Raw genomic sequence first — 16,301 nt, 5'->3', positions numbered from 1 at the left:
GCCAGTGTGACTATCCCCTAGACGTTAAGTCTCTGAGAACGCCAAGGAAATCCTGCGTAGCAAGGCCAAAGCTGGAGTTTGGATGCACCTACTGTCTTGCAGGTCCAGCCGGTCCCTGAGGCTGGAGAGGAGGGGCAGGCATGATTGATTTCCAGCTCTTTGTCACCACATTGAGGGACAGCTGCTTATTTGTACCCAGCTGCTCCAGTCAGGGCTCTGGAAGAGACTGTCCATTGGGAAAGACAGTGACTGTGCCTGTGTAAAAAGCTTATGGATGTGATTGGGATAGAGGTGGCAATCCAAAGGCAAACCTAGTTATGTCCGTGTTCACCCCACAGCAGTGCGCCCTGCCCAGGGGGGTAAAAATCTCCATTTTTACATGCTTATGGGCAAGTACTGCTATGAAGGACATGGATTTATTTGAATTCTGCTTGGGACGGGAGAGATGAACTAGATGATTCCTTGAAGATGTCTGCCAGCATTATTTTCAATAATCCTTCTAGGAGCTCCTACCCATAAAGGAAAGTAAAATTTTTGGGTTGTTGGCATTGCTCACTGTCCTGTTGTCCAGGGGAAACAGGGCATGTGGTAGCACTCGAGGAACACTGGGTGCTGGCAAAGGTGTCTTTCACCTACAGCCTGCAGGAAAATGTGGTGATCAGAACGTCTCTGCCTCAGGGGGAGAGATATTTTAATTTCTTCAGCAAAGATTCTCATGTCTTTGAACTGTTTAAGGCAGTGATGAGAAGGAAAAACCTTTTCAGTAGCAAAGGCTGAGTCTGGATGAGCTTCACCCCGTGGTAAAGCAGAGTCTATGGTACTTAAAAAGCCATAAAATAATTATTTTGAAGGCACTCCGTGGTTCTGTTTTTTTGTCCTACTGCTTTGCATGAAGCCAGATTTTTTTTTTTTTTCCAAGATGGAAATGATATTCCATCAGTGGTATTCCAGGGAGTTCTCTAAGCAGAACTCTTGTCCTTCCCGCAAGGGAAGCGGAAGGGAAAGGAAAAGCTTTTAGGGAAGATGGGGAGTTGATTTATGCAAATGATTGCCCAGCTATACTCTGGGTAGCTGATCTGTACTCGTTTCATTGGAAGCTGTTGCCTTTACATGTGTGGCAGCCCATGGATATAAATGAGACAAACCCATTTCACATCATAATCTTCCCACATTCTGAAGTCCTCTGGGGTGTTTGGAGATGATCAGTGTGAGAGAGATGTGTGATCTGCTGCTGCATTCACCTCGTATAATCGAGAGAGGTGACACAGGGCATCGATTTCAGATGTGCCTCTGCTATGGACTGTAGAGAGGCTGAGGTATGCTATTTTGTTAAAAATCTGTTTATGAGAGCTTGTCTGAGTCTTGGGGTCAAAGAGTAAATATACACTTTTTTACTACTTTTTGGTTTTCTTATTATTTCTATTTTTTTCCCCCAAGAACCTGTGTGTTTTGGACTTACCTCGCTGTAAACAGTCCTTGAGGAAGCTGGTGTTTTACATAGCTATTCAGCACAGTAATTTGTAGTCATATTCTGAGAGGGTTGTGCCTAACTGTCATTTTAAGGTGTTTTTTTAATTGCCATCTTAGGAAATCCTTCCCCCAATGTATTCATTCTCTAACTTGTCTTTACAAAAGGCTCAAATACTTCTGAATGAAAACCAGCGCATAAGCAGTCACTCATTTGCATCTCTCGCTTTGTTTCTCTCACTTCCACCACATTATTAACCCAGTTCTTCATCAACAAACCTGCTTTTTTCCACTGCTTGTGTCAGATAACTGAATCCATTCAGCACAACCCGAGGCTGCAGTGTTCGAAAGCAGCTGAGGATGCTGGTCACTTGCAGCCCAGTTTTCCAAGGCGCCTTGCCCAGAGCGCATCCTGCATCGGTGGTCCCTGGCTCAGGGTGGGGAAAAACTCGCTCCTCAGCCAGGAGGTTTGCACTTTCCTGCAGCTGGAGGTTTCAGCCCAACACCGAGTGGTCTGAGCCCGTGTCTGGGGGCGAGTGTTGTTCGGGACCCTTGCAGAGAGCAGTCCCTGTGGCTGGTGGGGCTGCTGCCTCCTGCCTTTAGGAAATGGCTCAGTTTGGGCACTTTCCTGGGCTGTGGGAGCCAGCAGGACCCTCCTTGGCCAGTGGGGCTGAGCCCACGCTCGCACAGGCTCCCACCCACCGTGCAGCAATGGGCGGCAGCTGTCTCTGCCTCTGCCAGAGCCGTGGTCCCCTGCAGACAGGAGGGCAACATCCCTGTGACCTGCCTCGGCTGCTGCTGAGTTCTGGGGTCCTTGTTTCATCAGGTGTGGTGGGTTAATCTGTGTAACAGGGCTGGGAGAGAGGAGGGAGTATTTCCTTCCAGTCAGAGCATCAGGGATGACTCCTTCCTTGTATCCTCCCTGCAGCAAGAAGGCAAGATACCACAAGTGCACTCAGACTTCAGTCCCTGCCTGCTGCCGCTATCCTAAAATCACATGGGAGTTGTATTTATTTAGCAAAAGCCCTGCCAATGCAGGTGTCTTGGACATCGGTGAGGCCTTCAGTCTCTTCTGTTCTTGGCACACACGACATCAAAAGCTGTTGACATTCCCTCTAACAGAGTTCAGGAGCAGTAACCTCCAGTGTGGCAGTAATGGGCAAACTGGGCACAAGTCGGCTTTCCGCTGGCAGCAGTGAATGGGAAAAGGATATTCTCCCATGGGCTTCATTTCAGAAACAAAAGGGAGGAGGTAATTCTGCTATGAGCTAACATCCTACTGCCATAATTACATCTCCTTTACTGGCTTGATTGTAATGGTAAAAATTAAATACATTACCCCACTGTTTAACTGGGTACAACATCCAAATGTAGACAGGTCTACCAAGCCCCAATGCTCAAGGGGAGGGCATGGGGCACACCCAACCCATCGCACAACTGTGTGTACGAGTCTCCCCCTCGCTTCGTTTAAAGCAGGAAAGATGTATGGAGAGAGGCTCCTGTGCAGCACAGCTGACCCAACTTTCCCCTAGGTTTTAACTTCTAAAACTGTGGTGACTTCTACTGCCTATTTTTTTTTTTTTTTAATTAAAAAGAAGCTGGAATGGTAGCATTGTTAATGGAGCATACAGGAGCTGCTTTACAATAACAAACGTATGTTCCACTTTCCTTTTATATTTGAATTTTGCTGTATGTGTTTTCTTGTGGTTTCTGAGTCAAGGGAGACATTGTTTTCTAGCCTATGCTTCCCGTGGGGCCCTGACTTTTAGCTGTATGTAACTTCCAACATTCAATTAATTCCTTTGTGTATTAGTGAAACCAGAACCTTTGATGGAAACTCAAAACCAAATCACAGCTTGGTGCCGTGATTCACGCGCTGACAAGTAGGGCTGGGCTGGAGATGTGCTCCTGCTGAAACCCAAGCCTGCCTGCCCAGGAAAGTTTGCTGTTGAGGGCAATGCCAGAGGAGCAGAGTTTGTCCTTTTCTGCCCATCTTTCCAACTCCCCCTTCTTCAGCAAAGGGGAAGTCCAACATCTGGGACGAACCCCTGCATGTTTGCACTTCTGTGGGCAGGCAGTGCTGGATGTGCGCAGAAGCGCTGGCTTGCACCGTGCAACGTCTTTGTAGCGTTCTCATGGACTTAACTTCCCTTTTCTAGCAAGTGGGAGCGTCGCGCAGGCTCTCGGCAGCTTTTGGCTCTTGCAGGGGTTTCTGCTGCCAGCTCAAGAACGGCATATGACAGATTGGCTGTGCGTTTCATGCCTCATTTACCTGCGGGACTACCGGGCTTGTTTGCACAACTGTGGCGATTGTAGGCGCCTCTTGAGCTTTGCGCTGTTGGGTCATGGACATATTTACTGCCATTACGTGTGCTGTTGCAGGGCTAGATGTGCAATGCTGAAAACGCAGATTTTAGGTACATCTGGGAAATTCTTTTCAAAACTAGTATCCCATCAAATGTAAGGGTAGGGCAGTACCCCTCCCACTATACTGCTAACATGCTGATAGCACAGCTGCACCTTGAGATCTATCTATCTGAAAGCTCAGTGAAGCCACTAAGGAAAGGAAATAGCCAGTTAAATCAGAAGTAGTGTAGGAAGACATGGGTGAGCCTGAAATCTGCTTTTGTTTAGATGCGAGACTGGATTGAAAAACAGGGAATATAAAATATGATATCTAGTAAACCAAGATTAGAGGAAGAGCTGACCCCTGTATGTTTTCTCTAATTAATGCAAGAAGAGAACTGCTGGATAACAGTGAGGATAATTAGCTACTGGGATAATTTAACCGAAGATGAGTTGCATTCCCTGTTTCCTAAAGTCTTTAAACTGGGTCTGCATCCCTCTGTGTGAAAGGGATGCTGTCACATAGAAGTTATGGCTGAGCGAGTGCAGCTCGCCCCTAAGAGAAGGACAGGCAGGATCGCTCCATGGCACGGTTAGGGTGCAGGGCAGATGATCAGAACTGTGTACCTGAGGGAGCCGTGGGATTTTTGCATGTGCCAACCTGCTTTGAGTTAAAAGTGAAGGAAAAGCTCTCACTGAAAATTTTTGAGCCCAATTCAGAATACATTGCTTTTGATGGAAAGTAGTTTTGGCAGGGGTGAGGGGAAGGAGAGTATACCAGCTGGTTTGAGGGTGATGCCTGTGCTGTGCAGAAGGCTGGGGTTATTCCTCGGATTAGAAATACACCTGGATTAGGCAGGTGCAGGGTTTAGGTTACCCTTTCGTGCATGCTCTCACTCCAGGACTGTGTATGGGGGAGTCAGTGTGCAGTAAACAAAAGTTCAGATTCTTGGCTGGTTGCCGTGAATGTGGACACTTCCAGCGCAGCAGTAATGCCGACATAACTCATCCTGTTCATGGCACACTTGAGTATGCGCAGAATTTCATGCGGAGTGGATAGTGTCCTGTAAACTCACATCTGAGCTCTGTTCATGGGCTTTACTGTCCAGCTATAAGCCTTCAGTTCCTCCCTTCCTCTCTCAAGACCAATGTCTATTGAACTGGAAGCGCCTTGCGCCAAGCGAGGACTCGCACCTGCGTCTCCTGCATCCAAGGGGAGCATCATGCTCGCCAGGCTGATGGCTGTTTGGGGGGAAAGGGACTGGACTCCTGCCTGCTGCTGCTCGGTGAAAATTTTCTAGGGTCTCTATTTCATTCTGAAACAACTGTTGAAACCCTGATGCTTCCAGCAGACCTGAGTTATTCTCTCTCTGAGCATGCCTTGTGTTGTGGGTTTCAGCTTGAGAAAGAAATTGGGGAGGAGAGAGGTTCCTGGGGCTTGCTTCTTTTTCTTCTTTTTTTTTTTTTTCTTTCTTTTTTTTTTTTTCTTTTTCCCAAAAAATGCTTTTCAGCCAAGATCCTTTCCAAAATCTTGCTGACATTCAGTCAAAGAGCCAGTGCCTGAGCAAAGGCCATGGTATGCTTCCTGGACCCTAAACCCGCCTCACAGGAGGCACAGCACTAAGCCCTGGCAGAGGGCTTAGCTCTGGGGATTTGGTTCAGTGCAGTCAAATCAATCAGCTCAGGCTGGAGTGAGTAACTCCAAGATGCTTTTGCTGCTACTGCTGTCCCAGCTTGCCCCTTGTCTGCGTGGTTGCTCTCAAGCTTTGTGCCACATCTCGGCTGCACAGCGTGATGCACCTGAAGCATTGCTGCCTCACCTGCCCGCTGGGAGGGGTGAAGTGACTGTGGCAGAGGAAGCTGCGAGGTTTGGGGATAAGAAAGCAGCTCTGCTTGCCACCCTCCGTTCTGCTCCAGCTGGGCTGAGGCTGGATTCCACAGTGCTTCCAACGGCTGGCAAGGGATTGGCTCTGGTAACTGGTGGCAAAGCCCCATGTCAAGAAACTCCCCCAGTGCAATGCTGTCAAAATCAGCAAATCTGCACCCTCTGATCTACTTGTGGCAGAGTTTTGTCATGCTGGGGGAACTTTAAGTCTCTCATCATGAGTGTGCATGGAAGCTCTCTTAATTTCACAGCTGCTTTTCTTAGTAGGAGACAATTCATTTTTTCACCCAGCTGTGAAAACCCGATCTCTAAATCCCCATATCTGTGCATGTGTGGTAGTCAGATGCATAGTGCCTCTTCTTTTAAACTTTCGGCTGAGATAGTCAAAGCATCTTGAAAACAGGATCAGCTCTTCATAGGCGCGGGGAAACTGAGGCACAGAGAGGAAGCAACTTGCTTACGTTGCAGTGTAAGGTTAGTGTCAGGACAGCCAGGAACAAAACCCCCAACTGCTTTCTCCCAAGAGCTGCTGCCTGCATCCCAGACCTGTATGTTAACCCTGTGTGAAAGCAGAAATCCCAGTTAGACACTGGGAGTCTGGTTGTCGTTTACTGTAAGGAGCAGCAGAGCAAATGAGATTCAGTCCTTGGAATTTTGACAGAATTGTCACCAAAATAAGAAACACTTTAAACTGGGTAGAATAAAACCTCATCATTTAACAGAATCAGATGTTCAAAGGATTATCTTTGGAGGCCTTTTTAGACTGCTCTGGTAAGGAGCAAAAAGAACCAGGGCAGAGATTTCCTTCTGGTTTGCGTTCTTTTGCTATGTCCCAAGTACATTAAATTGAACAAAAACATGTGACAGGATTCAACTTTGTTGCTCAGTGTCAGCTCTAACTGAAGCAGGCAGGCAAGCTGCTACATGAGCCGGTGTCTGGCTGAGGTCTTTGTCTTTATTATTGACAGCTATTGATATGCAACTCTCCCAGAGACAGCACAGTAAAATTTTCCATCTTGGTAGGAGTATTGTTGAGTAAAGACCTCCCCCAAAACCCCTTGAAATTGTTGCAGTCAAAAGGTATCAATGATGACAATTAATGATCAAAACCCAAGACACAAAGCTGCTTGCGCCAGGAAGGGAGCTGAACAGGCGTGACAGAAACACTGTGCCAAGCTGGGGCTATTCTGACAAGCACATCTTCCTCTTGTCCGCTGCCGAGTGTCTGGGAGCGCCTGCTGGCATGTGAAACAGCCTCGGGAATGATGAAGAGTCCGAGCAGGGGAATAGTTTGTGGTGTCAAAAGCTTTGAGACACGGCTTCAAGTCTGCAGCCTCTTGCAGTTTGCAGAGGAAGGTGGGCGTTGGGTGAGCTGGGGCTCCTTCCTAGGGCAGCTGGTGCCGTGACCACGTGCCGCTCCTGGTGAACCTTTCAGTGCTTTCTTATCTCCTTGTGTACAGCAGGAAAAGGGAAGCAGTAGGAGGAAGTGATTTCTCACGCGGCTTTGTATTTGCTTCTAATTAAACGTTGCTAGTCGAGCTGTGTTTTCCCACTTTTCATTACCGGCTGGGGACGGTCTATCTGAATCACCCCAGTGCTGTTTTCAAAGCTGACCACACACATGCACATCCTGGTCGGAGGGAAGCTGGAGTGACTTCCATGGGGAGATAGCAAGTAATATGCAGCAGTTAATGGACTAAGCCTCATGTTACAGTGAGCTGAAACAAGCAAAAGAGCTGATTACTTTCAAGCAAATAAAATCACCAAGACTAGTGAATTCATTCTGCAATTTTATACTTTCCTTCTGGCAGTAGCTTGCGTTGTCTAGACAGGAAGATGTGTGCAATCAGCTTTAAAGATGCAGCTTTATACATCCCATGGGAGAAAGACCTGAATTCCTGACAAGCAAAGCTCTGTTGGGATGAATGGGAAACAAATTACTCCCTTCTACTCTAAGGCAATTGGTGTCTGTATTGCGCAGGTTCTTGCTGCAGCTCTTCAAAGGTGCCCATAAGATTTGCAGATGCTCCTGCTTTTGTCTTGTAAAGCCCATCGCTGTCTGCCTGCAGACTTTCAGATGTGCAATACCCAAACCAGAAATCCCCAAGAAAATTTAGCTCTGAAACCTGTCCATTAAAAAGGCAAAGGCAGAAGCTTGCGATACTAGTGAAAACCAAGGTGCTGTGGCCAGCAAGCAGTCCTGCCGCACGTTTGTGCCATTTGCAGAAGGAGGTTGGCAACCCCTGCAGCAAGGCAGCGCGCAGGGGGAGGGGGACCTTGGGTTTCTCACTGCGCTTTGGCTGCTTGTCCCTTATGAGACCCAGCAAATCCCTGCACTGATCTGCGCCGGCTTCCCCATTTAAGAATAAAAAAGTTGTCTTTCTTACCTCCTGTGACGTCTCTTTCCTCTTGCTAATAATGCCATTCTATATAAAATATAACAATATTTAAACTCAAGTAAATATGTCTAAGATTCAGAGATTTAAATTCTGGAGGTTTCACTAAATTCCCCCTGCATATACGTATGGTGTATCTAGAGCTGACCACCTACAGAATCTTTAAGGAGCTACCTTCCTTTCTGAGTCTGTTGTCAGTTTATCACTTGTTTACCGGACAGCGTAAGTAAGCAGTGTTGCAGGCTTCGCTTGTGCAAAGAGATTTGCTGTTCATGCAGCACAGCGAAGGTGAACCTGTGGTCTTAAATCCCCACAGCCAGCGGCAATGCCAACTGTGCTGATGCAGGGTTCGGTTCATCTGAACACTGGGGTAGGCACTGCTTTAGATGTGAGTTTTAAACTCTGGCCTTAAGTGCTTGTGTGTTTGGAGCTGGACTCTCCGTTTGTAAGAATACCTGAGTTTTAAAATAGTGCAGGAAAAAACCCCGTGTTGTTTAATGTGGCTAATGCATGGTCTTGATGGCTGCAGTTGCTGGTACCATCACAGGAATTGTGTTCAGGTGGGTGACTGGGCGGCCAATGCACAGAAGCTAAAGGTACATCTGCTCATTTTTTTTGCATGCAGAATTACATATGTGCCTTCCTGAAAATGGCACTTAAATACCCCCCTCTTCCAAACTTGACTGGTATTGATCCATGGATGGAGTGCAGAATGAATGAATTTTATTTGTGCAGAGGTGAGCCAATGATTTTAATCATGCCACACATTTCCATTTTGTTTAGAAACCCAATCGTAGCAGCAAACCAAACAAGAAAAGTCTCCTTGTTTTCTGAATGATGTTATTTGTTTATCTGCCAAAGTGCTTTGCATTTCTTCAGGTCACAGACCAGCCCATGTCTGGCTATGTTAATATTATAAGAGTTATGCAAAAGCAAAGTTTTAGAAAAATCTTTCAGCTGAAAGAAATAGGATCTTAAAATCCCAAAATAGAGTATGGAAAGGTACACATCATGTCTGGCTTCTCTTTCCCCTTGTGGCAAATGTGACTCAAAGGAGTTGGTTTTTTTCCAGCTCGATCTGTATACAGTTTGGGGGAGTTTTATTGTGAGTAGGTCACCTTATAATACACAAAAATATTTCCTCCCCGAGTTCTGTATTCATAAATCTTTCTTGATTCTCACTCTCTTGAAACCGAAATCCAGATGATTTCGTTTTCTTCGTGGAAAGAGGAGTGAAAAAGAGTAAAGGAACACCTTGGCACAGGGCTGGTCCTCTGTTCTCATCGCTGCTGAAACTGCCATTGCGGGGTTTGTACCCACCCAGCCCGGGGCAGCTGCAGGGTGAGCCGCTGCCCCCCTTCCCTGAGATGAGCAGAAGAGTAGACCTGAAAAACTGAGACTTCAGAGTGGCTTGATTGTTGCTAAAGGAGGAAAAAATGCATTTCAAAGTTGTTATTATTTAAAAAATGTTTTACATCTTCACTTCTCTGTAGGGTTCTTTAAGGGTTATTTCTACTCCTTTGCTCTGCCAAAGGAAAGATCAGCATTGTGGTTAAATACTAAAGCAGCCACCTAGCATAGTGGAGGTGAGTGTTTATTGAGAGTAACAGTCACTCATAGTTCAGTTTTAAGGAGAGACACGTATCTGAAACATAGCTTTAATGTGTGCTTTCATTCTAGCTCACAATGAATTTTTCTATATAAAAATGCAGCACAAAATATTAACTTGTTTCTATCCCTGCAAAGTAGGGTTAGCATCGCTGTTCTTGTTACAGGTAAACAGAGAGGTTATATGACATGACCAAAGCTATGTAGTAAGTTTTTGGCAGAGCTGATTGTAAAATGCTGATGTTAAAGCTCCTGGAGCATTTCTTTGGGCTGTCATCTTAATTTTTTGTTCCTAAGTCATTCTGATGTGTTCTTAGCAAGCAAAAGGTTGAGGGAAATTCTTGTGGTAAATGACCACCTATATTATCCATTAAAACATAATCAGTTAACTCAAGAAAAGGACACACACCTTCAGATGGGGATACTTGACTCTTTTACATGTATTTTTCTCTTTGTATTTGTGTTTCATAACGCTATTTTGATTTTACAGTGATGTCATCCTAAAGCATTGCCATAATGCCATAAATTACCAAATAATTATGTTACTTTCTTCCCCTGATCAGACAATTAATTTAAAATCTGGTCCTGTGGAGGACCAGAAGGCTTTTTACTGTGATTTGTACCTCCTTGTCCAGCAGATGATACAAACATTGCCATACGAGCACACAATCAATTTCTCTCTTGAAGTGCGTATACATTTATACAGACACACAGCCACAGACATACATATTATTAGAAGACCATGAATAGTTTTGCCTTGGGAACTCATTCTGTACATGAGCAAACACCACTTAAAATTAGTTTTAAAGGTGGCCAGTATTAAAAACTGTGTATGTAGCTGGTTCTGTTGTAGCTGCTACTGACTGTGCTCACTGGGGGCAAATTTTCTTTTGTAATTTATTATCTGTTTTCCTCCGTTCCAGTCTCCCACCTGTAACTCTGGGATTTTGTTCTGCCAAGACACAGAGGGTAGAGCAAAAGCTGCTTTGTTGTCACTGTAGTAACTGTTCCAGTCCAAAGGATCCTCTTGTCATCTTAGCTGGATCCACGAAGAATTACTCAAATTACTCTGTCAGACATGACAATAAACATGCTCAGTATTTAAAAACTACTCTTCTTCTCTCTCTCCCCTTGTAAAGACAAGATGGCTTTTCATTGAAGGCCAGGAAATCTTGGAGTTTGAAAGTACCATACCTAGGATGGGTTTCAGTATGGCTCCCAGAGGACCTGGGCTTAATGGTCCTCCATGGATAAACGGGGGGCGATTCCTACATTCATGCCTGTTCCTGGCAGATCTGTCATTTTGACCTCTGTTGCCTTTAATCTTCTATACACTCTATACATTTCGAAAACTCCCCTTGGCTGCCATCGTATTTATCACATTCTTGGCAACACGGCTTCTCCAATACCAACCCCTGTGCTTGGAGTCCAGCTCCGCTCCTCCTCCACCTCGCTCCCAGAGCCAACTGGCATGTTTGCACAGAGCCTCGTACCCTGTTTTTCCTCCTCACAATCTCCCAGAGCGCTTGTGCGAGTGAGTTATCGTAGGTGTCTGAGCTGCAGCTGGGCTGGATTCTGTAATTCTTTCTTGCACAACCCATACTTATAGCCTGTTGACTTCAATGGAGCTATTCATGTGAGTGGAGGCTGCAAATTCGGGCCCTTGGGTTGTAAGGTCTCTGGGGCATAGACCCTGTCTTTGTGTGCCTCGCAAATATGTGCTAGATGAGTAATGATAGCTCAGAAGAGTGAGTGTCGCTTTACATTTGCCATACTGAAGGAAGGTTGCCAGGATTGCATTGATGCTGCATGTGGTCCCCTTCCAGGGGGGAATTAATCCTTCTACGCAGAGATACCTCCTGCTGACTGGTGAAAAGAAAAAAGAAAAAACCCACCAGTTTGGCCACGAATACTATTAACTTAATCTTCCTTTTCTCTGATCTTCCAGTACTATTTGCTTTGTATGGCTTCATCAAGGTTTTGAATTGGACAGAGTAATTGAAAACAAATTTAGCATGTCTCAGACCATAAAGTTCCCTTTCAGCTGGATCATTGGCAATGCGGTAGATAAATGTCTGGTTTTCATTTTTGGTTATGTGAGAAATTTAGGATGGTTTATTTGTAATTTTGCATGTTAATAAAGAAGGAGAAATTTCCTTGTCGCCTGGCCTATGGAGGCATTCTGGCTTTCTTGCTTCTCTTGCAGCAAATGCTGTTTATAAACGTTATTTAGTACAGAAGAGTGTGTTTATGTCCCTGAACCCTAAAGGCCCCAGTCTCTACGTGTAACTAAGACCTCCTTGTACCGTACAGACAGACCAAACCCCACATCTACCTGTACGGATAGTATTTTAATGCAGTGCAAGAGGAATGGCTGAAAGTGAACCAACAGCTGAGGGAAGGATGAGTTTTAAAGAGCAGCGACTCAATGCTGGTTGAAATCACATAAGTGATTTCAAGAGGCCAAGAACGTATTTCTGTTTACAACTATTCAAGAATTCTGCAGACAGGGAGATTTGTCAGGTGAAGATGTAGATACTAAAAGGGAACATTCCCCCTGGGGGAGGAGGCTGATGGGCAGAAAATGCAATGTTGTGAGTATCTAAGAAGTTGATGCTGGTGTTTGGCGCTGGATTTGGGAAGTTTGGAAATAGGTTTTGATAACTGGGTAGAAAATGAGAGATGAGAGGGCAAAGAGAAGAGCAGAGCTTTGACGATAAAGGCAGGCACCTTATGTCTGGTATGAGGGAGACGGGGAAGCTGGAGAGATGTGAAGCTCAGGGTGATGTCAGCAAAGTGAGAGGTTGGAAGGACAGTCCTTCCAGCTGGATTTGAAATGGATGTGAGCTGGGGCAAGACTGCGTGTGCCAAGGCCAGAGAGGGGGATGTGGCAGGGATCGTTAATTTCTGAAATGTTTATACATCATTTAACATTTCAGTTCTCAAAATTGCAGACACATTTGCTAGATACTTCCTGTTTAGGGGGGGAAATACTTTTTAACTGCAGTTGAAGTAGGAATCACAAGCTGAGCTGAGGCAAAGTCATTCTACTGAATGTTAGGCTGGAGAGAAACGAGGGTTTCCAAGTTGGATGTCACGTAGGGACTGATTTAAAGCCCCTCTGTCAATGGGCATCTTCCATTAGCGTTGCTAAGGTCTGCAGAAGGTGCATATGGGAGTACTACGTATATACCAAATGCAAGTAAGAGACTTTCTTCTGTCCTTGCTGTGTTTGCTGCTGCTCAAGGCTGCTGGTGTGACGAGTCAATGCAGCTTACCAGCTTTATCCACCGCACAGAGAAAAATCTTTTGAACCTCATTTAGGAAACAGTCACTGCAAATTAAACAAGTGTACTCAGAAATTTATCTTTTGAGGGGTTTTATCAATCTGTTTTGACAACCAACAATTTCTGGTAATGGAGAGCTTGTCTGGAATTTTTTCTTCTTAATATATTCTTTTTTCTTCTTGATATATTTAGTATTACCATCATTAATTAAATCCTTTCCATTGTCTTCTTTCCCTATGTATCACGGACTCCAGCAAATACTCTTAAGAGGATGTCTGTCTCTGAGAGCGAGAAAGAGTCTGTACTACATATACCTTTATGAATATCTATATCTCCATATCTGTATATCTACTTGGTTTCCTGACATGAAGGCATTTCAAGCTCTGTGTTCGATAACAGATTTTTAATGTCTTGCCAGCTTCACGGTTACATGGAGAACAAACCCTTGGGTCTTCAGATCTTCATTGGGACAGCAGACGAACGGATACTTAAACCTCATGCTTTCTATCAAGTCCATCGCATTACAGGAAAAACTGTCACCACCACCAGCTATGAAAAAATCATTGGCAACACCAAAGTTTTAGAGATTCCATTGGAACCCAAAAACAACATGAAAGCAACGTAAGCATATTTCTTTTTATTAGCAAAATTGAGCAGGATTAAATTGGCATATGAAGTTCCTTCTTTTTTGGAAAGGAGTCACTTAAATGAATAATGATGCCTGCTCTGGAGGGACTCCCCTTTCCAAAGCATCAGGAAGATATATGAGTGTAAGACCTGTTTTACAAAAGCATGAGCAGCAGTTGCAAGCACCTGGGTTAAATGCTTAAAGAGTTACCATTTATCAGGTGACCATGCAGGCATTTTTGCTCTTTACCCCAATTGCGGTGACTATATTGTAATCATCGTTCATCTTCGAAGTCAGAATGGGTTTGTAGGGCACTAAGCAAAACAAGACTCATATCTCAAGTCCTTATGCTGCAGGGACACAGTGAGAAGCAAGGAGCAGTAGACAATGGAGGAAAGGTGTACGATTCATTTTATAGCATTTACTGGAATAGAAAACATCTCTTCTGAGCTCAGCCAAGTGCTCTGGCCATGGAATTGCGCTCTCTTGTTGTAATAGGTTAACAGAAAAGCAAGCACAGGCACATCTTTTCTATATTACCTCTTCCAGTTTTATGGAGGCAGAGGGATGAAGTGGGCACCAGTCTGAAGCTTCAGGCTTGAATGTGTGCCAGGCAGCATGAGAGTGATTGCTCTGCAGAGGGAAGAGCTGTATCTCCATCCTTCAGAGGATACTGACAAAATTGGCAGAGCAGCTATGTTTTTAAGCCCCTCTATTTCATCGCAAATTCTACATTCTTTCTTTATATCTTTTTTCAGAAAATGTACCTCATTCCTTACAAGTAACGCTGGAGTAATAAACCCCTGCACACAGGCAATGGCAAGAAACAGTGTGGGTGTAGGAAGGAAACAGTTTGGGGTCTCCCAAAATGTGATTTTAATTCATATCAAAAGAAGAAAAATGAGTGTCTTTAAAACTGGTATCAAAATGGATTGGCAGTGCCCGTTTAATAACGGTGCTCACTGCACCCTCCAAGGACTATTGCTGAGCTGAAGATCTCGGATTCTATAAATATTAATTGGCACATTCTCTTAATGTAGACAGGCGTGTTTGCTAGGTCACGCTGGACTCTTAGGAAGTTAACCTGCACTTGCACCAGTATTCAGTTGCAATGCTGGTTTGAGCAATCTTAAACATTTCGTTGCTGCTCAGCCCCATTCTGCTCCCTACATGCTCCCTTTGTGCAGGAGAACCATTTTCTGCTCTTCCAGGCTATTGCCTTGGCTGGGACCAACATCCCAGGGCTTTGGAGGATGACATGGTGACCTGGGCCAGGGCTGGAGAGCCCAGTTCTAGCAGTAGCACCTAGTTTGTCCAAAAGTAGGAGAGAACGGTTTGGTTCCTGCTTCAGAGATGAATTCGATGCTTGCATTACAAACCGTGGGGAAAACATGCCTGGGTGGTGCACGCAATTAGCTGGTTCAACCGCTGTGATTCTCCATGGAGCTGAACTAATTTGCCCACGTGCAGGCAATAGCTGCTGTGCAGTCTCGGTGCTGAGCTGTTGGTAGAGCGGGCGGTGGAGGCTTTAATGGTCCCCAGCTCACCGAGGGCTGCGGCACCGGCTCAGCTGGTTGCCTGCCCTGTGTGCCCTCCTTGTGCTGAATCACTTTCCCTGCCCCACTGTGCACACTCGTGCTTAGCACTGGAGGGGAATAAGACTCGGGGTTATGAAGTTTAGAGATGATGTTTGTCTTCTGCTGTTGCCAGAGTTAAGGCCACCCCTAGCCCTTGGCTGGGACGTGCCTGGGACATGCTGAGCCACTGGGCCCAGACTCTCTGGGGAGGGATCCAACAGTGTCCCTCACTCGCCACGTCCGGGATTTCTTCCCCTGTAACTGCTGAAATGGCCATATCTAGATCCTACACAGAACAAGTGTTTGGAAGTGCTTTTAACCCGGAGGTTGAAGCAAAACAGCTTAATCCTCTTGACTGTCACCTATTTCCAAGCTGTTTGAGAGCAGGAATGTTAAGCTAAACGGTGTGTGTGTTTGGCAGCATTGACTGTGCGGGGATTTTGAAGCTGAGGAATGCAGACATCGAGCTGCGCAAGGGAGAGACAGACATCGGCCGGAAGAACACCCGCGTCCGGCTTGTTTTCCGCGTGCACATCCCCGAGTCCAATGGCAGGATCATTTCTCTGCAAGCAGCATCAAACCCCATCGAATGCTGTAAGTATCCCTTGAGATTTACTCCTTCTCCATCTCTTGCAACAACGATCATCTTGTCCCTCTGCTCCAGGTTAGCACTGAGGGGAAAAACCCCAAACCTGCTCAGCTTGGCAAACGCAAGGAGCCAGTGTCTCTGTCTGTGCCACCGTTTGAGTGACCTGTGGCTCTCACCTGTGTGCACTCCCTCTCCTGACACAAGCTTGGGTGGCAGGTGGCTCTTTGCAGTGCTTAGCGTTTGTGAAGACGGTGAGGGACTTCGGGGCTTCGGCGAATTTATTTATTAGCGTGTTGCTGCTGGAGCCCTCTGGCTAGCAGGTCATTTCTGGGAGCAGGGAGCCAGCGTGGATGTGTGTGTAGGGGTGTGTACACGTTCTCCCTGTTTGTGCCCGAGTGTGCACGCTGCCTGCCTTCCTGCGAGTGGTTTTATTATGAGTGGAGGCACAACCAGAATTTGTCCACAAGTTGGCAGGTGTTTGGATGTTTTGAATTCAACTATGGGCCAGATCCTAGCGC

The 16,301-nt window shown here is 45.7% G+C and overlaps 1 protein-coding gene across 5 annotated transcripts in view; it reads left to right on the top strand.

Moving 5' to 3' along the window:
- The window catches only part of NFATC2 (nuclear factor of activated T cells 2), a 101,200-nt gene that overhangs the window by 22,684 nt on the left and 62,215 nt on the right, over positions 1-16,301 (top strand). For all 5 annotated transcript variants that reach the window (XM_055722460.1, XM_055722457.1, XM_055722455.1 and 2 more), the window contains exons 4-5: positions 13,408-13,610; positions 15,616-15,788. In XM_055722460.1, the coding sequence (XP_055578435.1) occupies positions 13,408-13,610; positions 15,616-15,788 (376 nt within the window). The remainder of the gene's footprint in view (positions 1-13,407; positions 13,611-15,615; positions 15,789-16,301) is intronic.

The sequence above is a fragment of the Falco cherrug genome, chromosome 10 (assembly GCF_023634085.1).
Source record: "Falco cherrug isolate bFalChe1 chromosome 10, bFalChe1.pri, whole genome shotgun sequence".
Taxonomy (NCBI): domain Eukaryota; kingdom Metazoa; phylum Chordata; class Aves; order Falconiformes; family Falconidae; genus Falco; species Falco cherrug.
This window is presented reverse-complemented; position numbering and strand designations above follow the sequence as displayed.